This window comes from Salmo trutta, chromosome 18 (genome assembly GCF_901001165.1).
Source record: "Salmo trutta chromosome 18, fSalTru1.1, whole genome shotgun sequence".
Taxonomy (NCBI): Eukaryota; Metazoa; Chordata; class Actinopteri; order Salmoniformes; family Salmonidae; genus Salmo; species Salmo trutta.
Window position 1 is genome coordinate 42,675,155 of NC_042974.1, and position 26,113 is coordinate 42,701,267.

Here is a 26,113-nt window from a genome sequence, read left to right on the forward strand (position 1 = left end):
AATACTTTCTGAAGGCACTGTACGTCAAGGTAGAAGAGGTAATATAATGGGTGTTTTCATTGAATTGCAATAGAGTCCAATATTGAGTCCCAAAATCAAAGATCACTCCAGTGAGTACCAATGAGATACACAATTGATACATTCCAGGGAGTTGAATACATACAGTACCTGCTAAATATATTGTCACCCTTGCACTTTTCCTAAATAATTCTCTATTTCTTCTCAAATAAAAAAAATCCATCACATCTTGTTATTGGATTTTCAACATTGCAAAACCAAATTTATTTTTGCTAACTTAAGTTTCAAATGAATTTAGAAAATAAAGACAAATGACATGGACAAAATGATTGGCACCCTGGAGCCAGTACTTGGTTGCACCGCCTTTGGCCAAGATAACTGCCAACAAATGCTTCTTGTAGCCATCAATGAGCTTGTTGCACCTTTCTACTGGCAATTTGGCCCACTCTTCAGTTTTTGGACGCTGGGTTGAACATTGGACTCAAACACCTGATAATCTGCTGATTTTATGATGCCATGCGCACTTTCAAGGTCCCCAGTACCAGAGGCAGCAAAACAACCCCACAGCATTATCAAACCACCCTCATCTTTAATTGTGTTCTTTTCATTGAATGCTTAATTTGGTCGTCAATAAACACAGCACTGATCTGTATTGCCAAAGAGCTCTAATTTTGTTTAATTTGTCCACAGAACCTTTTCCACAGGATTAAGGCTTGTTTAGATGGGTTTTTGAGAAATTCAATCAGGCTATCTTGTGTCTCCTTCAGCAGTTTAGTCGTCCTATTTTTACCTATGACCAAATGAAGCATACAAAGAAAATAACACCCTCCCTACAATCAAACATGGGGGAGGTGTGATAATGCAGTGGGGTTGCTTTGCTGCCTCTGGTACTGGGGGCCTTGAATGTGTGCAAGACACAGTATCATGAAATCAGCAGATTACCAATGTTCGACCCAGGGTCCAAAAACATACTCTGTTGAAGGTTGTGGGTCTTCCAGAAGGACAATGGCCCTAAACACACATCAACAGCACCATGGAATGGTTTAAGAAGAAACAATGGACTGTTCTAGAGTGGCCAGCGAAGAGATGAGATCTGAATAACATCCATAACCTATGGCGAGAGCTGAAAACAGCAGTAGGTGGAGGGCATCCTCAAACATTGAAGAATTAGAACAGTTTTCTGCTGAAGAGTGGGCCAGATTGCCAGTAGAAAGGTGCAGCAAGCTCATTGATGGCTACAATAAGCATTTGTTGGCAGTTAGCAAAAGTTATTTTAAATTTAAACTTATTTGAGAAGAAATAGGGAGAAAAAGTCCAAGGGAGACAATATTTTGGTCCACAACTGTAGGAGTGAGTAATGGAGCAAAAGAGACCCTGTCTACCCAACAACAAAGGAACGTGGAAACTAATTTACTTATGCATGTACTGTACTATTTATGTGAGTTTAAAGCCTAATTTGAACAGGGCCAAAAGCCAACTTCAAATGGTAGTGGATATTACAATGTTTAATGCAGTACAAAGTCCAGCTGTAAAGAGGGGAACAAAGCAATGTGGAGGAAATGGAGAGTCAAATTGCTACTGTACCTGTGTGACTTTATGAACTCATCACCTCTAATCATGTCATCATCATCATCATTTTCATTTCAAAATCATTACCTGTCCATCTCAGATTGGTTCTTGAATACTACAAAATCAACCTTCTGATTTGACGGAACTCCTGTTCCGTGTTGCTCCATCCTTTCATCAGCTCTGATCAGTGGCTGGGATTCTGATTGGTCGCTCCCTGCTTGATGCTGACCCCTGATCCCCCCCCCTCTCTCCGTCAGGTGGTGGAGAAGGTGAAGCGGGTGACGTGGCGGTACTGCTCCCCTGGTCTCAGCAGAGCATCGGGGAACGAGGCCTGTTCATAAACATAGGGTCACAACATCAAGGTCCCACCTGAAGGACAGGACACAGGAGGGTCACATTGAAGACAGAAGCAAGGTTTCTGTCTGTGTCGTCTTTTGGGAGACTCGTTGGCAGGCTAAAACTGGTTGCTAGGTGCATGCAACTGTAGAATTGGTTGCTAGGAGGTTAGGAGTGAATATGGAGGAGGTCTTTCTGTTGGCCCAAAGTGTCACATGACAGACAGCTACATTGAGTCAGTATCTCAATGTGAAGTTCAATGGATGTGCTGAACAAACAAACACACCCCACTGGGCACAGACCTCAATTCAACGTCTATTCCACGTTGGTTCAACCAGTGTGTGCCCAGTGGGACACAAACAAACGTACACCCGCACACATGGCGTTTCCCATCACATGGACATGGTCAGGTTTAAGGAACTGGAGAAGAAGTATCTGAACAGAAAAAGGGAACTGAGGTTAAAACATGGACTGGCTGACATTGTTTAGTCTGAAAAAGACAAGAGGCAGAGTTCAGTTCAAACCTCTCAATGTGAGGGTGTGGGTGTGTGTGTGTGGCTACCACTCTCTCCTCATCTCCTGTTTTGACTCATCCTGCACCCTGTCTTCCCACCCACACTCTCCATTCCTCCCCCTCACCCTGTTTGCTCCAACTGCAGTGTTCTCTGACTCCCGTATGCGCAGCGGTTTGATACTGTATGTATGTATGCATGTATGCAAATGGCAGTGCTTCTCAATCTGTCATTTGCCTGTGCATTTTGTTCTTGAGCTCAATCCAATGCAAATGGCCGTATCTCTGCATGGGTCTCTGCCTCTCCTACAGTACAGAAGAGCAGGAGCAGGGGCCAGACCTGGCGCTAGCGAACTCTGAATATGACCCACGTAGTGGCAGGCAACTCAAATGGCTGTAATTACCGGACAGCCCACCCACCAGCAGCTGTTAAAATCTCAAGCTGACAGCACGTTTTCACTGTAGCTGTATCCAATCTACCACGACGGCAATATTTTAAGGGTAATGTACTGTACATAAGTCCTCAACTGAAAGCTTCATTAAATAGTACCCGCAACACACCAGCCTCAACGTCAACAGTGAAGAGGCGACTCCGGGATGCTGGCCTTCTAGGCAGAGTTCCTCTGTCCAGTGTCTGTGTTATTTTGCCCATATTAATCTTTTATTATTATATATATTTTTTTTTTAGCGAGTCTGAGATATGGCTTTTTCTTTGCAACTCTGCCTAGAAGGCCAGCATCCCGGATTCGCCTCTTCACTGTTGAGGTTGAGACTGGTGTTTTGCGGGTACTATTTAATGAAGCTGCCAGTTGAGGACTTGTGAGGCGTCTGTTTCTGAAACTAGACACTCTAATGTACTTGTCCTCTTGCTCAGTTGTGCACCGGGGCCTCCCACTCTTCTTTCTGTTCTGGTTAGAGACAGTTTGCGCTGTTCTGTGAAGGGAGTAGTACACAGTGTTATAAGAGATCTTCAGTTTCTTGGCAATTTCTCGCATAGAATAGCCTTCATTTCTCAGAACAAAAATAGACTGACGAGTTTCAGAAGAAAGTACTTTGTTTCTGGCCATTTCAAGCCTGTAATCGAACCCACAAATGCTGATGCTCCAGGTACTCAACTAGTCTAAAGGCCAGTTTTTTTGCTTCTTTAATCAGATCAACAGTTTCAGCTGTGCTAACATAATTGTAAAAGGGTTGCTGATAATGGGTCTCTGTACGCCTATGTAGATATTCCATAAAAAATCAGTAGTTTCCAACTACAATAGTCATTTAGAACATTAACAATGTCTACACTGTATTTCTGATCAATTTGATGTTATTTTAATGGACAAAAAAATTGGCAAAAAAACAAGGACATTTCTAAGTGACAAACTTTTGAACGGTACACTAGTGACCATACCCCCCGTGCATCCGGCAAAGGTGTTGCTAACATTTACGATAGCAAATTTCAATTTACAATTAAAAAAAAGAAATAAAAAAGAAATAAAAAACAATGACGTTTTCGTCTTTTGAGCTTCTAGTCATGAAATCTATGCAGCCTACTCACTCACTTTTTATAGCTACTGTTTACAGGCCTCCTGGGCCATATGCAGTGTTCCTCACTGAGTTCCCTGAATTCCTATTGGATCTTGTAGTCATAGCAGATAATATTCAAATTTTTGGTGACTTTAACATTCACATGGAAAAGTCCACAGACCCACTCCAAAAGGCTTTCGGAGCCATCATCGACTCAGTGGGTTTTGCCCAACATGTCTCTGGACCTACTCACTGCCACAGTCATACTCTGGACCTAGTTTTGTCCATGGAATAAATGTTGTGGATCTTAATGTTTTTCTTCATAATCCTGGATTATCGGACCACCATTTTATTGCGTTTACAATTGCAACAAATAATCTGCTCAGACCCCAACCAAGGAGCATTAAAAGTCGTGCTATAAATTCTCAGACAACCCAAAGATTCCTTGATGCCCTTCCAGACTCCCTCTGCCTACCCAAGGACGTCAGAGGACAAAAATCAGTTAACCACCTAACCGAGGAACTCAATTTAACCTTGCGCAATACCCTAGATGCAGTTGCACCGTAAATGGAGGATGGCTTGCACTTCAGCAGTAATACATTTATGAACTTCTTTGAGGAAAAGATCATGATCATTAGAAAGCAAATTACGGACTCCTCTTTAAATCTGGGTATTCCTCCAAAGCTACATTGTCCTGAGTCTGCACAACTCTGCCAGAACCTAGGATCAAGGGAGATACTAAAGTGTTTTAGTACTATATCTCTTGACACAATGATGAAAATAATCATGGCCTCCAAACCCTCAAGCTGCATACTGGACCCTATTCCAACTAAACTACTGAAAGAGCTGCTTCCTGTGCTTGGCCCTCCTATGTTGAACATAATAAACGGCTCTCTATCCACCAGATGTGTACCAAGCTCACTAAAAGTGGCAGTAATAAAGCCTCTCTTGAAAAAGCCGAATCTTGACCCAGAAATTATAAAAAACTAATCGGCCTATATCGAATCTTCCATTACTCTCAATTTTTTTTGAAAAAGCTGTTGCACAGCAACTCACTGCCTTCCTGAAGACAAACAATGTATACGAAACACTTCAGTCTGGTTTTAGACCCCATCATAGCACTGAGACTGCACTTGTGAAGGTGGTAAATGACCTTTTAATGACGTCAGACCGAGGCTCTGCATCTGTCCTCATGCTCCTAGATCTTAGTGCCGCCTTTGATACCATCGATCACCACATTCTTTTGGAGAGATTGGAAACCCAAATTGGTCTACATGGACAAGTTCTGGCCTGGTTTAGATCTTATCTGTCGAAAATATATCAGTTTGTCTCTGTGAATGGTTTGTCCTCTGACAAATCAATTGTAAATTTCGGTGTTCCTCAAGGTTCCGTTTTAGGACCACTATTGTTTACACTATATATTTTACCTCTTGGGGATGTCATTCGAAAACATAATGTTAAATTTCACTGCTATGCGGACGACACACAGCTGTACATTTCAATGAAACATGGTGAAGCCCCAAAATTGCCCTCGCTAGAAGCCTGTGTTTCAGACATAAGGAAGTGGATGGCTGCAAACTTTCTACTTTTAAACTCGGACAAAACAGAGATGCTTGTTCTAGGTCCCAAGAAACAAAGAGGTCTTCTGTTGAATCTGACAATTAATCTGGATGGTTGTACAGTCGTCTCAAATAAAACTGTGAAGGACCTTGGCGTTACTCTGGACCCTGATCTCTCTTTTGAAGAACATATCAAGACTGTTTCAAGGACAGCTTTTTTCCATCTACGTAACATTGCAAAAATCAGAAACTTTCTTTCCAAAAATGACGCAGAAAAATTAAATCCATGCTTTTGTTACTTCTAGGCTGGACTACTGCAATGCTATACTTTCCGGCTACCTGGATAAAGCACTAAACAAACTTCAGTTAGTGCTAAATACGGCTGCTAGAATCCTGACTAGAACCAAAAAATTTGATCATATTACTCCAGTGCTAGCCTCCCTATACTGGCTTCCTGTTAAGGCAAGGGCTGATTTCAAGGTTTTACTGCTAACCTACAAAGCATTACATGGGCTTGCTCCTACCTATCTTTCCGATTTGGTCCTGCCGTACATACCTACACGTACGCTACGGTCACAAGACGCAGGCCTCCTAATTGTCCCTAGAATTTCTAAGCCAACGGCTGGAGGTAGGGCTTTCTCCTACAGAGCTCCATTTTTATGGAATGGTCTGCCTACCCATGTGAGAGACGCAGACTCAGTCTCAACCTTTAAGTCTTTACTGAAGACCTATCTCTTCAGTAGGTCCTATGATTAAGTATAGTCTGGCCCAGGGGTGTGAAGGTGAACGGAAAGGCTGGAGCAACGAACCGCCCTTGCTGTCTCTGCCTTGCCGGTTCCCCTCTTTCCACTGGGATTCTCTGCCTCTAACCCTATTACAGGGGCTGAGTCACTGGCTTACTGGTGTTCTTCCATGCCGTCCATGGGAGGGGTGCGTCACTTGAGTGGGTTGAGTGACGTGGTCTTCCTGTCTGGGTTGGCGCCCCCCCCCCTTGGGTTGTGCCATGGCGGAGATCTTTGTGGGCTATACTCGGCCTTGTCTTAGGACGGTAAGTTGGTGGTTGTAGACATTCCTCTAGTGGTGTGGGGGCTGTGCTTTGGCAAAGTGGGTGGGGTTATATCCTGCCTGTTTGGCCCTGTCCGGGGGTATCATCGGATGGGGCCACAGTGTCTTCTGATCCCTCCTGTCTCAGCCTCCAGTATTTATGCTGCAGTAGTTTATGTGTCGGGGGGCTAGGGTCAGTCTGTTACATCTGGAGTATTTCTCTTGTCTTATCCGGTGTCCTGTGTGAATTTAAATATGCTCTCTCTAATTCTCTCTTTCTTTCTCTCTTTCTTTCTTTCTCTCGGAGGACCTGAGCCCTAGGACCATGCCTCAGGACTACCTGGCATGATGACTCCTTGCTGTCCCCAGTCCACCTGGCCATGCTGCTGCTCCAGTTTCAACTGTTCTGCCTGCGGCTACGGAACCCTGACCTGTTCACCGGACGTGCTTGTTGCACCCTCGACAACTACTATGATTATTATTATTTGACCATGCTGGTCATTTATGAACATTTTAACATCTTGACCATGTTCTGTTATAATATCCACCCGGCACAGCCAGAAGAGGACTGGCCACCCCTCATAGCCTGGTTCCTCTCTAGGTTTCTTCCTAGGTTTTTGGCCTTTCTAGGGAGTTTTTCCTAGGGAGTTTTTCCAAGCCACCGTGCTTCTTTTACATGCATTGCTTGCTGTTTGGGGTTTTAGGCTGGGTTTCTGTACAGCACTTTGAGATTTCAGCTGATGTACGAAGGGCTATATAAATACATTTGATTTGATTTGATTTAGTGTATGTATTTAGGTATGTGTGTGTGTGTGCGTGCCTTCATGAGTGCTTGTGATTCCCTCTGTTTAAGCTAGCCTTGTTAGCCAGGTTTCAAACACTCTTCTTGCCTATATGCAAATACCCACATACAGTACATAAACACTTGGAACCACAGAAATGGGGCTCATAGACCTGTACAGTTCAAATCAAATGTTATTGGTCACATACACGTGTTTAGCACTCATGAAGACACGGCAAGCGGTCCAAGAGGCTTCTAAACAGCTTCTACCCTCAAGCCATAAGACTCCTGAACATCAAATCAAATGGCTACCTAGACTATTTGCATTGTTGGTTGAGGGCTTGTAAGTAAGCATTTCACTGTAAGATCTACACCTGTTGTATTCGGCGCATGTGACAAATAAAATTGGATTTGTTATTGTGGGTGTAGCGAAATGCTTGTGTTTCTAGTTCCGACAGTGCAGTAATATCTAACAAGTAATATCTAACAATTTCACAACAAATACCTAATACACACATCTAAGTAAAGGAATGGAATGGAATTAAGAATATCTAAATATATGGATGAGCAATGTCAGAGCGGCATAGACTAAGATACAGTACATAGTATAGAAGACAGTTGTGCTGGTCCTTCCTCCTGCTCATATTTAATTCACTCTACTGACACTGTAGGCAAGAAGAGAAGCTGTGAAACTAATCTCCACAAGGCTAGCACAGCAAGAGGAATGGAGGAACAGGATTTATGGAAATCAACCTCATGCAGCCTTCTCCTACTTAAAAGGCCAGTCTTCCAGCCCAGAATTCAATTTCTCAGGGTTTGATATGGATGGATGGAAAGACAAAGAGAGCCTAGAGAGAAAGATGGATAGAGGTGAGGCAATAACGTACAGGGCAGGCGAGAAAGAAGAACAGAGAGAGGGAGAAACAGTGATGGAGAGAGAAAGAGAGAGATGGGGAGGAGAGAGAAGAGACAGTCCAGCCGAGAGAATGAGTTACAGTGAGGACAGGAGAGAGGAGTATACAGTGCTCAGTAAATCTTTCATGGTCTCCATAGCAGGCACTCCCGTTATACGCTGATGCTGTGATTACTCAAGCAACAATTACTGCCATAAATCTGCTGGCAGCACAGGGGGCCAGCAGAAAGAGAGGGGCGGGGTGTATTATAACTACAGAGGAGGATTGGACAGCCTTCACATTTTGCTGCCTTAAAATTAAATCTAATAAGGTATTACATTATATTTTTTGTCCTATAGATTTACAGAACCTACTCCACAAGTGAAAGAAAGTTAGAGAACATTATCCAAATTAATAAAATAAACGAAGATGTCTTAATTGCATATGTCTTGATGTCTTCACACCCCAGAGTTATTACTTGGTGGAAGCACCTTTGGGAGCCATTACAGCTGTGAATCATTTTGAATCAGATTCTACCAACTTTACACAACTCTTAGCTAGGACTGTGGCGGGCACGAAATTGTCAGCCGATGATTGTCAAGCAAATAACTGTCTGCCTCACGGTAATTGACCGCTAATTAACAAACACATTTAGCATCTCCTGGCTTCCACACATTAGAGTTAAGAGAATGCCAAGAGTGTGCAAAGCTGTCAAAGCCAAAGGGTGGCTACTTTTAAGAATCTAAAATATATTTTGATTTGTTTAACACTTTTTTGGTTACTACATGATTCCATATGTGTTATGTCATAGTTTTGATGTCTTCACTATTATTGTACAATCTAGAAAATAGTAAAAATAAAGAAAAACCCTTCAATGAGTAGGTGTCCAAACTTTTGACTGGTGCTGGATATTCCTGACTAAAATCAGCTTAAAACAAATGAGAGACAAGCTTTGCATATTGCTGTCCATCAATGATTCCCAACCAAATGTACTGAGCTTGAGCAATTTTGACAACTTCTGCCTTCAGAAAGTATTCATACCCCTTTGACTTATTCCACATTTTAAAATGGACTTAATATATGTTATTCTCACCCATCTTCACACAATACCCCAGTGAAAACATGTTTAGAAATATCTAATTTACATAAGCATTCACACCCCTGAGTCAATTTTTCAGAGATTATAGCTGTGAGTATTTCTGGGTAAGTCTCTAAGAGCCTTCCACACGGATTGTGAAACATTTGCCTATTATTCACTTCAAAATTCTTTAATTCTTCTGTCAAATTGGTTGTTGATCATTGCTAGACAACCATTTTCAGGTCTTTCCATAGATTTTCATGTAGATTTAAGTAAAAACTGTAACACGGCCACTCAGGAACATTCACGGTCTTCTTGGTAATCAACTCCAGTGTAGATTTGGCCATGTATTTTAGGTTATTGCCCTGCTGAAAAATAAATTAATCTCCCAGCGTCTGATGGAAAGCAGACTGAACCAGGTTTTCCTCTAGGATTTTGCCTGTGCTTAGCACCATTCCATTTATTTTTTATCCTGAAAAACTTCCCAGTCCTTAATGACTTCAAGCATACCCATGCTCAGTAATATGTTCTATTGGCTTTGCCCAAAATATAACACTGTATTCAGGACAAAAAAATTAATTGCTTTGCCACATTATTTTAAGTATTACTTTAGTGCCTTGTTGCAAACAGGATGCACGTTTTGGAATGTTTTTATTCTGTACAAGCTTCCTTCTTTTCACTCGGTCAATTAGGTTAGTATTGTGGAGTAACTACAATGTTGTTGATCCATCCTCAGTTTTCTCCTATCACAGCCATTAAACTCTAACTGTTCTAAAGCCACCATTGGCCTCATGGTGAAATCCCTGAGCGGTTTCCTTCCTCTCCAGCAACTGAGTTAGGAAGGGTGCCTGTATCTTTGTCGTGACTGGGTGTATTGATACACCATCCAAAGTCTAATGAATAACTTCACCATGCTCAAAGGGATATTCAACGTCTGTTTTTTTAACCCATCTACCAGCAGAATTCATCCCCCTCCTCTCCCTTGTAACTACTCCCCAGGTCGTTGCTGTAAACGTGAATGTCTTTTCAGTCAACTTACCTGGTTAAATAAAACTCGACCAATAGGTGCCCTTCTTTGTGAGGCATTGGAAAACCTCCCTGGTCTTTGTGGCTGAATCTGTGTTTGAAATTCACTGTTTGACTGAGGGACCTTACAGATAATTTGTGTGTGTGTGTGTGCGTGCGTGCGTGCGTGTGTGCGTGCGGTAGTTAAGCCAGCAGCATCCCACTGCTGGCTTGCTTCTGAAGCTAAGCAGGGTTGGTCCTGGTCAGTCCCTGGATGGGAGACCAGATGCTGCTGGAAGTGGTGTTGGAGGGCCAGTAGGAGGCACTCTTTCCTCTAAAATAAAATATCCCAATGCCCCAGGGCAGTGAGTGGGGACACTGCCCTGTGTAGGGTGGGATGTTAAATCGGTGTCCTGACTCTCTGAGGTCATTAAAGATCCCATGGCACTTATTGTAAGAGTAGGGGTGTTAACCCTGGTGTCCTGGCTGAATTCCCAAGCTGACCATCATCCCCAGCTTATAATTGGCTCATTCATCCTCCTCTCCCCTGTAACTATTCCCCAGGTTGTTGCTGTAAATGAGAATGTGTTCTCAGTCAACTTACCTGATAAATAAATAATTCAAAAATCATGTGAAACACTATTATTGCACAAAGAGTTAGTTCATGTGACTTCTTAAGCAATTTTTGCCCTAACAAAGGGGTTGAATACTTGTTGACTGAAGACACTTCAGCTTTTCATTTTTAATTAATTTGTACAAATTTCAAAAAATATCATTCCACTTTGACAGTATGGGGTATTGCATGTAGGGCAGTGACAAAAAAAACTCAATTTAATCCATTTTAAATTCAAGCTTTAACACAACAAAATGTGGAAAAGTCAGGGGTGTGAATGCTTTCTGAAGGCTCTGCATGTTGCCCTAACAGTTGTGCAAGGTTGGTAGAATCTGATTCAACATTTTTCACAGCTGTTATGGCTGCCAAATGTGCTTCCACCAAGTATTAACTCTGATAAAAAAAATTACTGTGCAAGGGGTTTGTTGACTTTCACTAGCGACTGTATGCTGTCTATATGGGCAGTATACACCGAGTATACCAAACATTAGGAACGCCTTCCCTCACAACAGCTTTAATTCTTCGGGGTGTGGACTCTACAAGGTGTTGAAAGCGTTCCACAGGGATGCTGGCCGATGTTGATTCCAATGCTTCCCACAGTTGTGTCACGTTGGCTGGATGTCCTTTGGGTGGTGAACTATTCTTGATATACACAATAAACTGTTGAGCGGGAAAAACCCAGCAGCATTGCAGTTTTTGACACAAACCGGTGCGCCTGGCACCTACTACCATACCCGGTTCAAAGGCACTTAAAACTTTTATCTTGCCTATTCACCCTCTGAATGGCACACATACACAATCCATGTCTCAAGGCTTAAAAATCATTCTTTAACCCAACTCCTCCCCTTCATCTACACTGATTGAAGTGGATTTAACAAGTGACATCAATAAGGGATCATAGCTTTCACCTGGTCAGTCTGTCATGGAAAGAGCAGGTGTTTTTAATGTTTTGTATTCTCAGTTTATATGATTATACACAGCACACAAACAGCACACAAACAACACAACCTCATCAGATTTAAAGGTATATCAATAACAAATGTCTGGATCTTTAAAATGCATGATTACAGGGGCCAAATTGTTCATGTTCAGAGCAAGGGCAAATGTTGCAATAATAATTCCATGAAGTCCATGAGGCAGTCTCTCATCTCTCTATACTGTATTTCCAACCCATGTGTAAAACTGTACTAGTGAACTGCTGGTCAGCTCAGCCATGCAGGAGTGTAACTCTAGCCAAGGGCAGCCAGCTCACTGATAAGCTGATGGTGCCCAATGAATCAAGAGCACAAGAAGTCAAAGCACTCTATTACATTGCATGCTACAGGGGTTAGGGGCTCTGGCGACAAGGAGAAAACTCAACACTAGTGCTGTCCCCAACTAAACAAATATATTGTCGACCGAGAGTCGTCCAGTTCTTTCGACCAATCGATTGGTCAAAATGTTTAAACATATTTTTCCATATATAGGCAGACGTATGTGTTAGAATAAAATCAACTACATATGTACTGAGCTTGTCTGATGCTTTAAGCACACTGTTTGATCAAATAATTAAGACACACAAATGACTCAAGAACGAGCCCAACGGTCACACCGTGTTAAAAAAATAACAGCGAGTCTGCTCTAACGGAAAAAAAATGGTAAAGCCTTTATTATAGCATATCAAAGATTTAAAAACTACCAAATCTGTGACATTGCTTTATCCGATGTTTTGTCCTTGTATGAGGCTTGGTGCTCACGGAATCACTAGGCTATTAAACAAACACTCAAACAGGTAACAGAAGCTAGATCTGTCTTATTTCTGTAGATATACATGGATGATTTATAAAGCCAGGCACATTTAACAGTAAGTCTATTGATTATAGACCTAATTAAAATTGGGGTTACCTCTCTCCTCAATTTTCTTAGACAATTAGGCTTAGGCAAGGGCTGTTTCCTCATCTCTGCTGCCTCCACCACATTGTTCTCAATCCTAATGTGCTGATTTGTTATAAAATATTTGATTTATTAGTGTTGAACAATTATTTGTACATATTATAACCATATACAATTTCAGTATCACATGTCTTAGAGTGATGGACTAGTCCACTGAGACAGGCCTCCGCAATGGACTAGTCCACTGAGACAGGCCTCCGCAATGGACTAGTCCACTGAGACAGGCCTCCGCAATGGACTAGTCCACTGAGACAGGCCTCCGCAATGGACTAGTCCACTGAGACAGGCCTCCGCAATAGACTAGTCCACTGAGACAGGCCTCCGCAATGGACTAGTCCACTGAGACAGGCCTCCGCAATGGACTAGTCCACTGAGACAGGCCTCCGCAATGGACTAGTCCACTGAGACAGGCCTCCGCAATGGACTAGTCCACTGAGACAGGCCTCCGCAATGGACTAGTCCACTGAGACAGGCCCCCGCAATGGACTAGTCCACTGAGACAGGCCTCCGCAATGGACTAGTCCACTGAGACAGGCCTCCGCAATGGACTAGTCCACTGAGACAGGCCTCCGCAATGGACTAGTCCACTGAGACAGGCCTCCGCAATGGACTAGTCCACTGAGACAGGCCTCCACAATGGACTAGTCCACTGAGACAGGCCTCCACAATGGACTAGTCCACTGAGGCAGGCCTCCACAATGGACTAGTCCACTGAGACAGGCCTCCACAATGGACTAGTCCACTGAGACAGGCGCGAATCAGACAGGTGTCCTGTGTACCATAAATATATATATTTTTAAATGCGACTGCTCAACTAAAAGAATCTTGGTCGACCTACAGCCTACCGACCAAACAATCAACCAGTCGACTAAATGGGTTCAGCCCTTATTCAATACTCAGGAAAAGTACTTGTTGTTACAATACTTCCTGTCAGCAAGGCTTATCGGGAGGGCCTTCCAATGAAAGACATGAATATACATGTGGACACTGAGTTAAATGCCTATTGATGTACAGTATAGGGTATGTAATACAACAGTTATCTAATAATTATTTGATGACAATGTCCACATTCTGAGGATCAATTTGAAGAGGAAAAGTGAAGGAGGAATAACGTTATACACCCTTAATTGAAAACCGAGACACACACAGTCACATGCGCGCACGCACACACTCACTTTCTACCCGTTCTCCATTCCCCCTCTCCTTCCATCTGTAAAGTGGCCTCTTCCCTCCCACACACTCACTTTCCACCCGTTCTCCCTTCCCCCTCTCCTTCCATCTGTAAAGTGGCCTCCTCCCTCCCACACACTCACTTTCCACCCGTTCTCCATTCCCCCTCTCCTTCCATCTGTAAAGTGGCCTCTTCCCTCCCACACACTCACTTTCCACCCGTTCTCCATTCCCCCTCTCCTTCCATCTGTAAAGTGGCCTCTTCCCTCCCACACACTCACTTTCCACCCGTTCTCCCTTCCCCCTCTCCTTCCATCTGTAAAGTGGCCTCTTCCCTCCCACACACTCACTTTCCACCCGTTCTCCCTTCCCCCTCTCCTTCCATCTGTAAAGTGGCCTCTTCCCTCCCACACACTCACTTTCCACCCGTTCTCCCTTCCCCCTCTCCTTCCATCTGTAAAGTGGCCTCCTCCCTCCCACACACTCACTTTCCACCCGTTCTCCATTCCCCCTCTCCTTCCATCTGTAAAGTGGCCTCTTCCCTCCCACACACTCACTTTCCACCCGTTCTCCCTTCCCCCTCTCCTTCCATCTGTAAAGTGGCCTCTTCCCTCCCACACACTCACTTTCCACCCGTTCTCCATTCCCCCTCTCCTTCCATCTGTAAAGTGGCCTCCTCCCTCCCACACACTTCTGACCACAATCGATTTCCCATGATTCCAATCTGTGCTCTTACAAAATCTCCATCAACTCACGGGAACCTGTCCTCTGCTCTTACACAACCTTCCTAAACTCCTTTACATCAACATTAGATGCACCACGCCCTTGAACCTCCTCTATACACCAACAACAATCTCTACATTATGTTTTTACTGCCTATACACCAACTACAATCTCTACATTATGCTTTTACTGCCTATACACCAACTACAATCTCTACATTATGCTTTTACTGCCTATACACCAACTACAATCTCTACATTATGTTTTTACTGCCTATACACCAACTACAATCTCTACATTATGTTTTTACTGCCTATACACCAACTACAATCTCTACATTATGCTTTTACTGCCTATACACCAACTACAATCTCTACATTATGTTTTTACTGCCTATACACCAACTACAATCTCTACATTATGCTTTAACTGCCTATACACCAACTACAATCTCTATATAATGTTTTTACTGCCTATACACCAACTACAATCTCTACATTATGCTTTTACTGCCTATACACCAACTACAATCTCTATATAATGTTTTTACTGCCTATACACCAACTACAATCTCTACATTATGCTTTAACTGCCTATACACCAACTACAATCTAGTCACGCCATTCGAGCCGTTAAACGTTTCTGCTCTCATGTATAAGAACTTCTAACTGTAACTGACTGCCATTTCCTTTAGGTTCCGCTTTACACGGAACCCAAACCGGCTGCGCGCGTGCGCCATCGTGCATAAATGTATTTTGTCCCCCCACACCAAACGCGATTACGACACGCAGGTTAAAATATCAAAACAAACTGAACCAATGACATTAATTTGGGGACAGGTCGAAAAGCATTAAACATGTATAGCAATTTAGCTAGTTAACTTGCACTTGCTAGCTAATTTGTCCTATTTAACTAGCTTGCTGTTGCTAGCTAATTTGTCCTGGGATATAAACATTGAGTTGTTATTTTCCCTGAAATGCACAAGGTCCTCTACTCCGCCAATTAATCCACACATAAAACGGTCAACCGAATAGTTTCTAGTCATCTCACTTCCTTCCAGGCATTTACTTCTCTTGACTTTATATTGCGATAACCAATGAGGAGATGGCACGTGAGTACCTGCTTCTATAAACCAATGAGGAGATGGGAGAGGCAGGACTTGCAGCGCGATCTGCGTCAGAAATAGGAATGACTTCTATTTTAGCCCTTGGCAACGCAGACGCTCGTTGGCGTGCGCGAGAAGTGTGTGTGCAATAATTGAATAACATAGATTTCTACATTTATTTTGCAACGCAAGCGGTGTGGTCAGCCTGTTAGACTGCAACTCCTCCGTTACAGCTCATCAAAGCATTACACATAATTACAAAACAAGTGGGTGTGATTCAACATATGAAGGTCTGTTGATCAGTATAAGCCCATTTGATTTTACTTTCATGAAAAAATCTGTATGTAACTAAACTGCTGGGCCTTTGCAATGTTAGATACAAAGATAATCTAATGAACTTCTAGGCTTAATTTTTCATTAGCAGTGTCATTTAGTTAATGGACACATCATTAACGTCGTACCTTAACAGTAGTTATTCAAAAAATACTACAGTGATGAATTAATAAGCCAAGTCTTATTAGAGATAATGGGCTGTGAGGAGAAGGCTCAGGAACAATTCAGATGTGTGTGCGTGCATGTGTGTGTCTTAGCAGCCTGCCTTGCAGTGATTAAAATACATGTCGACCCACCAGACTGCCCATCATAAATAGGAGAACAGTAAAGACAGTGTGTAATGTTCCTTGTCAATTTAAAGTCTACAGCAGCAGTAGTTAGGCCCATAGGCCATTTGCAAACCACGACTGTGGCTAAACATCAACTTTCATTCTGCAAGTATTTCCATAGTTGATCTCTATGGTTGCAGCCTACACAGACTACTATTATTGAACAATTGGCCAAGTTAGCTGGCTCTTGCACTCCCCTCTACCGCTGATCTACTCCACGCATTAGTGAAGGACTACCTTAAAGGACAGCGTACCTGGTTGACAGCGTCAGGCCAGTTCTGTGTCTCCAGGCAGAAGGCACTGTGTTTAGGATAAGAGGCCCCACCCTTTCCTTTAAAAGAGCCATCCAGGAAGTTGGCTGTGTAGAACTGGACGCCGGGCTGAGTGGTGCTGACCTCCAAAACACTCCCACTCGCTGGGTGAAATACCCTGAAAGAGACAGAGGGAGGGAGGGCAGAGGTGAGGGTAGGGTAGGAGCGAGACAGTCACTCGGTTATCCAAGGTTGTAGCTCGGGCACTGTGCAGTGTTCATGCCTTTTCTATGCTCTGCAAGAGCACTACTGATGCTTTATCAAGAAACAGCAAGACTGCACTGTAAAGCCCAACATAGTTTAGCCTCACCTTGCACACATGCGCTCTGTCCAAGCATCTCCAGGTGATGACAGGCAGAAGTTGTGGTCGAACCCAGGCCCAGGCACTTCTTTCAGCCGTGGGCCAATCAGAACTGGCCTCCGAAGGTCAAAGGGTGTGTGCTCCACTGGTCTGACCTCGCCTGTAGACAGAGCAGAGATAGAGCTGGGTATGACAGTTTTGACATGAATAGGGCTGAGAACCTGGACACATCACCTAAATTAACTGGCAAACATCCAACGCCAATAGGCTTTCAAATTCATTAGATAGAGACAGAAAATGAACTGAGAAAGACACGCATCACTAATGAAACAGTGAGGATATTTGATTATGTCAAACTATCTAAAATAAACCATCATTAAGCTCCCTATTCCTCTGAATGTATTCTCCCTTTCCTTTAGGAAATACCTTCGTAACATACCATCGATTAACAGAGAGTGACTTTAGGAGGTGGTATGAAGGACAAACAGCCTCTTTGTCCTTGACAGCATACTAATGTCAGATCACATTCTCGGTCTTATTAAACTCTGAGCAACTCAAAGGCTTCTCAGAGAGCCTTCCCGCCCCCAAACCACCTTCTCGTTGATCCCCTTGCAATTTCACAGGCCAAAAATATCGCCATGACGAAAGTGGCTATCAATCAGATCGGCTTCCTCATTTATCCAGTGTCTCAACAGGAACTGAGACAGGAAATGAAACTAGTGACATGATACAGAGGGCCTTTCACATGCACAAAAAAAAAACTATCCAAACAGACAACACAGAGAAGAAACAAATACAACCACAAAGATGACTTAATTAAGTGATTACGTAGGAAGAAAAATAACATGAAGGTTCCTCAAGGTTCTATCAAGTGGCAAACTGGTTTGTGGGATGTATTCTAGTCTGGTTCAGTGAGTTGTAAACTGGTTTAGAGTGTTTAGGGGCTGTTGGTATAACGCTTGATGTTCTGGTATGGTGAAAGGCATCTCAGTATGGACTAGAGGGCAGCAGGTGCATTCGTTTGGTGGGGGGTGTTAGGGATAATGGATTCTAGATTAGTGTCTGGTTTTCCATTCCGATTTCGATTCATTTTTATGTTTTTCCAAGGACACAATCGCTCATTTCCTCTCTCGGTCTGGAGGTATAAGTCAGGGTTCACCTCTGACCACCTGACCTCTAACCCCTGGGCAATTCAAAATGAAAAATACACAGGTGCTCCAACAGGCTCTTACTCTCAATTTCAAACAAACAAACAAACACAGAGGCATCAGCTGGACCAAGCAGAACATGGATCTAGAATCTCCATGGACTAACATTTACTCTAAAGCCCAATTTACCGCGGCTCCAAACCGACTCTAAAAATAAACAGTCATTAACTATTCTGTCTGCACCATTAGGCCGTCCCACGGGGCGGACTGGTAATTGAACTGTAATGAATGTGTTTATTTAAAGGTCTGAGTGAGCTTGGATAGGTTAATCTGGAGTATGTTAATGATTATTCTAAAACTCAACAGCGTTAGACCTCTGTCTAGTACCGACAGTCTTTCATCTTTAGGAGAGGAGAAATAGAGAGAGAGTGGAAAAGGAGACTGACATTGATAAAGACAGACAGAGTCGGTAGAGAGAGATAGATGACTCCTGTATTTAGGAGAAGAAGAACTGGCTGTCAATCACTCTGCTATAATGGCCATTTATCCCTCCTACAAACAAAAAAATACTAGGATTCACTATCCAGTCCATGTCCTTTATACCTGTGGTATTACCATTCAAATGAGCCTGGCAACATTAACCAATAGGCCATAGGCCTAACCAACTTCTATTCTATCCGTTCCTAGAGAAAAGATGACTGATCTGCGCAAATCATTCACATTTTCATTGCGGACTGCTTTTGTGTAATTTAGGCACTCTAGGAAATGATGGAAAATCATTATTTCCCACTACATTTTAGGCAGTGCTGTGGTCCCTCCACCCATGTGGGTGAAACATATCCGTTTCTCTGTGGCGTAACGTCACGCAGAAATTGCTAATGGAGCGACGCTTGGACTCCCTACTAAATTATTACTGAGTCGTGCTGCTCTCCCCAGCTGCTCTCGCTCTGCTGATTAAGCCTGATGGAAGATTACAGCCTGAATCCCATCAATCCACTTCCATTACGTTGCACTGTGTCAAGTCTTTGACATCCAGTTAACAATCTATAGTCTTATTCAGGAAGTCTAGTATTGTCTAGCCTCATGCTGTGCCCTAAATGTTATACTAAAGTCAGAGAGAGGCAGAGAGAAAGATTACATTTTGGCTGAAATTGCTTTCTGCTATATAATCAATTCGGTCAACTGATAAAGTAGGGGGTTCTTATCAGTGTGTGTTGATGCAGACTTTTAAGGCCTTAACCTAAATCTTTCCCAACAGTTGTTTAACCATTTTTTTCTTCTTCTACAGATTATAATTTGTAGAGAGAGAAACAGTGCGAGGGTGCTGGAGCACACTCAATCTGAAGACTGAAGGGAAACAGCATCTGACTCTAACATGCATCAGTCAGAGTCTTATTTCTGAGTTCCGAGAAGATTGTTATCACAAATTTGCTCTCCTAGAACAGAGGCCCACAGGTTGTGTCTGTCTGTCAGTGAGAAAAGACAACCACAACTTCCTGACAGCTCCGTGTGTCTGTCTGCAGGGTGAGGGTCACACACACACACACACACAGGTCAACACCTCATCCTCATTATACACCGCAACAGGGTTGGAGACGTGATGCACACAGAGTAAAGGCTAACTTGACTAGTGCAAACATTATCTCTTTAATACAAAGTTATTCCAATTAAAAATCATTCAGCTGAGTCATGTTGTGCATGTCTGACCTGCTCACTTCTGAGAGGTTGGGGTTAGGATAGGGCAGGTAATATTCTATCCATGTAATTATCCTATCTGGTATTTTACTACTGGAGCTTTTGAGACTATTCTAGAAAAATCAGTTTTTTTGCTTGTGATAAAAATATAATTTATTTAAAAGAAAAGTGTATTTTCCTCTCTTACCAGTGGGGATCATGACGTCATCTACAGGCAGATAAGTTGGAGCGTTGATGGACACTTCATGGTCGTATATGTCAGCTGAGCCCTGCAAGCACGCACGCACGCACACACGCACGCACGCACGCACGCGCACACACACACACACACACACACACACACACACACACACACACACACACACACACACACACACACACACACACACACACACACACACACGCCTTGTTACCATGCTGATGGATGCTATCCAACAAAGCTCAGTTAGAGTTACACTAAAAAGCACCTCAATCTCAGCCTATGCACGCTTCTGAGACACTGTCACTCAGAACGTGCACTCTCTTGAAACACTTTCATTCAATAACCCCATTACCATTCTGTTGACAGCAGAAGAAACAAGGAGATACTGAGTAGGAGGTGTGTCTATGTATTCCACAACATAATGCCTGTGGGCAGTCAATAACCAATCACACTGCAATCCCACGATGACGTCTGATATGAAATACTGACACAAAATAACACAGTCAACAATATAGAAATAGTCTGCTTTTCTCTGCCACCAAGGAGCCTTACCAGTGATTGGCTGGTTCTAACCATACATTTTTAACATGATTTCACTGCATAATTGTCTGACAGAGGACAGCTCCTCCTCCTTGTCCTACCTGTCCAGCCAGGTTGAAGTAGGAGTGGTTGGTGAGGTTAATGGGGGTGGTTCTAGTGGAGCGGGCCTGGTACTGGATGCTCAGTGTGTCCCCCTCCAGGGTGTAGGTGACAGAGGCCTGCACCTCCCCGGGGTAATTCTGGTCTCCGTCTGGGCTGGTGAGGGTGAGCCGCACCCCGCCCTCCACACCCTCACTTCCCCATATCACCTGGAACACAGCACACAGGGGCAAATCAATAAATCAATTACATTTGAGTCCTTTAGCAGACGCTCTTATCCGGAGCGACTTACAGGAGCAATTTGGGTTAACTGCCAAAAAAGATTCCCCAGTTCTGCCTCAAATCCATGAGCTGATCCTGTATGAACTAGGGCTGAATTCAAATCTTACAAACAATGGAACACCTTTGTTATCATCTCCCAGCATTATTGTGTTTGACCTTAATCCAACGTCTAAATGCTCTGAAAGTGTTCTGATCCTCCATGGCCCGCACTGCAGCTGAATGTTATAATAGGCACTTTCAGTTACTAGAGAGGAAGGGAGGGACAGAGACACAGACAGAGACAGAGAGGAGAGAAAGGGTGCGATGGAGATAGACAGCTAGAGGGAGAGAAAGAAAGATAAGAGACAGCGGTAGAGGGGTATAAAGGGTGGGGGGGTTGGCGACAGAGTAGGGCGAAATTGGTCATAGGAGGAACCTGTCAATAGGGAGCCTGAAGCGCAAGGACATGATGTACTAACAACAAGCTAAAAATGAGGTAGCATGCATCTGCAAGGCTCTGATACATCTCCTGGAGCTAATCTCTCTCCAGTCTTCCTTCTACCCCCCCCCTCCCACACTTTCTGCATGCCCATTCTCTCTCTTGCTTTCTTTCTGTACCACAGCAATTCTTCCACCTCTCTCTCAGTGGAGTGCACCGTCAAATCTCCCCAGCAGCGCTTATAAAAATAAGTATTCGCTCCACTGACAGCAGCCAATGTCAAACACTGCCTGCAGTTAATGCGCAGCCCCTTTGATTGACAGCTGGCTCTGGCCCTCTGTAGCTTACTCTCAGCTTTAAATAGGAATGTCATCCAGACTTAAAGTATGATGCAATCTTCTGTTTGCCGCTCCTTTTATAATCCATCAGTTTGTCATCTCCGTCATGGTGCTACCAGTGCAGCCCTTCAGGGTGATAGGGGATGAGTCATGGTGTGATCTGGAGGACACCTGTGGCTTGGCAAAAAGTACAAGAGTGGCCTCTGCATCTGTCTGTAAGCAAATCTTTCCACGCTAATTGAGAATGCGACAGTTGCTAAGTGACTACAGTCAGGCCTGGTTGCCATCTCTCTTCAGCTATTACATTCCACTACCTGCCACTCCATAACAGAAGCCCACCGTGTCATTGTCGTGTGGCCTTGGTTTCTATCTACTACAGATGTGAATGAGATCAATCTGTGGTCCAAGACAAGTGTGTGAATTGAATGGTGACACTGATTTGTAACCAGAGGACTTCCAGCTGAGTTTAAAGTGTGGGCTCAGGATTTTGGGCTCATGAGTAATCAACTTGACCTGAAGAAACACCGGCACTATGGGGTCTATGGGTGTATGAATAAAAAAAGCCTGGATGAGACATGATATGAATAACTCATGATGTTATCTCTTGTATCCTTGGTGATAGGAACAGGAATGACGACAATTTGAATTTATATCATGCAATTGCAGTGTTCTTGGCGCCGCATGGATAATAGAGTCCGACCCCCGAGGTGAAAATGGAATGATGAATATGACTGATCTATTACAACTCAGTCTGAGCTCTGGTTTATCAAATATCACTGCTCTTCCCCGGATAAAACAAAAGATATTCTTTTAAAACTTGTTGAATGATAACTAGGACTGTTTTTGACTTTAACAATATTTCTGTTGTTGTCGTTATACCACATTTTCACACTTCTGATATAATCTCCCAGGGAGACGTAATCAAAGAGAATAATCTGTATGTGAATATTCGCAGCAGACTTCAAAGGCGCTAATGTTTGATCAAATCTGGGAAAGATGGAGCTGAATCTGCTAAGACTATCCACAGACATCTCACCAGCCAGATGGAACTATAGAAAGGCTGTTGTGTCTGTCCTCTCTCTAGCCGGAGAGTGCAGGGGCTTAGATAGCTTTCTCTTTATGGAGCAGTTAGCAGATACTATAGCTGAGTGCTATTTCCGGGGGCCATTAGCCGAGTTTATAATGCCTATAATTGATTCAGTTGTAATGACGCAGTAGTGAACACTGAGGCCTACGGTTGGATGGTAACGGTGTTTTGTGCAGCACAGTTTAAAGTGGATCCATCCATGGCTTCCATACAGGGCTGATTAAAAGGCATGTAGTGTGACCGACGGGGGAGAACACTCATAATGTGCTGACCACAGAGAAAAAAACACAGGAAGCATTTATGTCTAGCAGATTATTGAAGTCATTCATATAACAAAAAAAAATGTTTTATTTAAAAAAGGTTGATTCTACTGCTGCAATAAGGCATTTACAGCCGTTCCCTTTGGGTTCTGTATTCCTGTGTATTCTCCTGAAGTCACAGTGCAGCGCCGAGATATGAGGAAAATCAAGGTAATCATTTAGAATGGACTGCACCTCCTACACAGTGCAGAAGACTGATTATACCCAGGTCCTCTAAAGAAAGGTTAAGAAAATGTCTCCAGCCCACAGTCATTCAGGCTTTTATCAGCACCAGGTTGCTGTCATCATGACACAAATTACATACATTATGCACTACTTAGACACTTCAATTGCTCTATTGCACACTAGTCCAGCACTGTACTTTTTAACTTATTTCCATTTGGGGGTAATCAAGAATGATCTCAACTCATCTGTGTAAGAGGGTTGTCAATACAGTAGTCATGTTGACGTCTACACTACGGTACTTAAATAGTGTTAGTGAATCCTGTCTTTTAATATGCGAGTGCAGTCCATCGAGATACTTCAACTTTTTATGCTGCAGTCTGTGTGTTTCCATGGTTTTGTTGGTTGTTTTTACCTTGCTGAAGCCCCTCAGTCCTCCATGGAGGGAGTTAGGTCCATTATTGATGGCCAGTTGATAATCCTTCCCATCGACCACAAATCTGCCCTTGGCGATCCTATTGGCTACCCGGCCGACAACAGCGCCAAAGTACTTGGGGTTGGCCAGATAGCCTGCAATAAAACAGTTGAGCCGTGTCATTGTTTCTCATTCAAGAGTCACACAGATATCGCACATAAAACAGCACATTGGCTCAGTGTTTACCATGCGCATCACATAAAACACTCTTGAGGCTTTAATATTTGTAATAAAACTCTTAGCAATAATCAGCACAAGCTACACTCTCTCGATTGGTGCAGGCTCTTTGCTTTTAGTTGTCATATCATTTCATCATCCTGTTATCAATTCTTCCCACCTTTCAGTTTTGATGCAACCATCCATTTTTTATTTTCAGAGGCTGACTTGTGTGTGTCTCCTGCTGACTTCAGTATGTCAGAGACAGACTCACATTAGTACTTTAAAACTAATTTCATAAGTCATCAGGTCAGTAGGTCAAAGGTCTGATTATGCCCCCCTCCCAGCTCAGAGACTGAATGTCAAACAATTTACCCCTATTGAGCATAGCTAACATATGTCAAACACCGACCTGGTATCAGAGCATTTTGTACTATTCTGTACGTAAATCCGAAACACTCCTTTAGTTTGTGGATGTCCATCACCCATTTCATATGATATGTTATGAATTACAATTTGTATTATATGTTAAGAATTAGCTAAATGTACAATATGTTATGAATTCTAGCTCAGTCGCTAGGTGGCTAACGTTAGCTAGCTGGCTAACATTAGCTAGACTAGGGGTTAGGGTTAAGTTTAGGAGTTAGGTTAAAGGGTTAGCTAAAAGGGTTAAGGTTAAGTTTAGGAGTTAGGTTAAAGGGTTAGGGGGTTAGCTAAAAGTGTTAAGGTTAGGGTAAGGGTTAGCTAAAAGGGTTAAGTTTAGGGGAAGGGTTAGCTAAAAGTATTAAGGTTAGGGGAACGGTTAGCTAAAAGGGTTAATGTTAGGGGAAGGGTTAGCGAACATGCTAAGTAGTTGCAAAGTAGCTCAAAAGTAGTAAGTAGTTGAAAAGTTGCTAATTAGCTAAAATTGTCCTTGATGAGATTTGAATTCGCAACCTTTGGCTTGCTATATGTATTAAGTAGCTTAGGAGTTAAGTTAAGGTTAGATTAAGTGTTAGCTAACATGCTAAGTAATTGTAAAGTAGCTAAAAAGTAGTCGAAAAGTTGCTAAAATGTCCTTGATTAGATTTGATCTGGCAACCTTTGGGTTGCTGGGCGGTCGTTGCTAGACGTTCGCTGCTAGACGTTCGCTTTTTACACCCACCCATCCACCCTTGTTTTTGTATTAAGTAACCATCTGTCCTATGTAACCATACCAAACATAACAAATCATTCAATAGAGTGTCCCGGATTTACATTTACTATGTTACGTCTAGTCTATGAGACCAGGCTACGAACACTGGAAACTTCCAGTTATTGTGCTAACATTAGTTAGCCATTGGCTCGCGAAACTTCCTCTAACTTCCTTCATACTGGACACAGAAACATACAAATGGTATCCACGATTTCATCTGACTCTGGGGAAGTAGATAAAGGAAAATCCCGAAGTTTCCCTTTAAGTCCCTTAGCTAAGCATGGAGGAATTCAAGATCAGCATTTACCCTCAAGATCATCATAACCCAGAACGATGTCATTGACCTCTCCATTCTTGCCTTTACACTTGATGGCTGTTATGATGCACCCTAGTGTTATGATTTCCACTGTGATGTTGGACGATTTCAGGATCCATTTCTGTACACGTCCTTCTCCCGGTACCTCACCGAATTCTTCCATTAGTACCAGTGCCATGTTGCCTCAACGTCAGACTTATCTTTGACACGATTTCTCACTTTGATCAAATGGTTAATTCTCGTCAATGGCAATAAAGAAACAATAGACTAGTAACATTCTCACGTCACAAGAAACTTTATTGCAAGTTCCAAGTGAAAACACGTGCGTAGACTGCTACACTACAACACAAACCATGGACTTTACACTACAATGTACAAATGTTCAATGTTTATGATCTTTGCGTCCGTATTCTATGACGTATTGATTGATGTCATCAGAAGAGGACAGAATATTTGTAGCTCTATACATTAATAGGAGCGTGAGGTTAGAGTAGTATACCTACAGTACATATCAGTAGATGTATTAGTATGTAAACGTAACTGTTTTCACACGATTAAGTAGACCCACAATCAATTTA

General features: G+C 42.9%; 1 protein-coding gene across 1 annotated transcript; it reads right to left on the bottom strand.

The window, feature by feature from the left end:
- Positions 1-222: 222 nt before the first annotated feature.
- galm (galactose mutarotase) lies at positions 223-25,959 on the bottom strand. Its single transcript, XM_029698657.1, has 7 exons — positions 25,527-25,959; positions 23,830-23,984; positions 20,810-21,016; positions 20,154-20,235; positions 17,133-17,283; positions 16,766-16,940; positions 223-1,918 (listed from the first exon to the last, which is right to left on the bottom strand). The coding sequence occupies exons 1-7, from the start codon at positions 25,711-25,713 to the stop codon at positions 1,841-1,843; spliced, it is 1,035 nt and encodes a 344-aa protein (XP_029554517.1). The 5' UTR covers positions 25,714-25,959; the 3' UTR covers positions 223-1,840.
- Between the last annotated feature and the right edge of the window lie 154 nt (positions 25,960-26,113).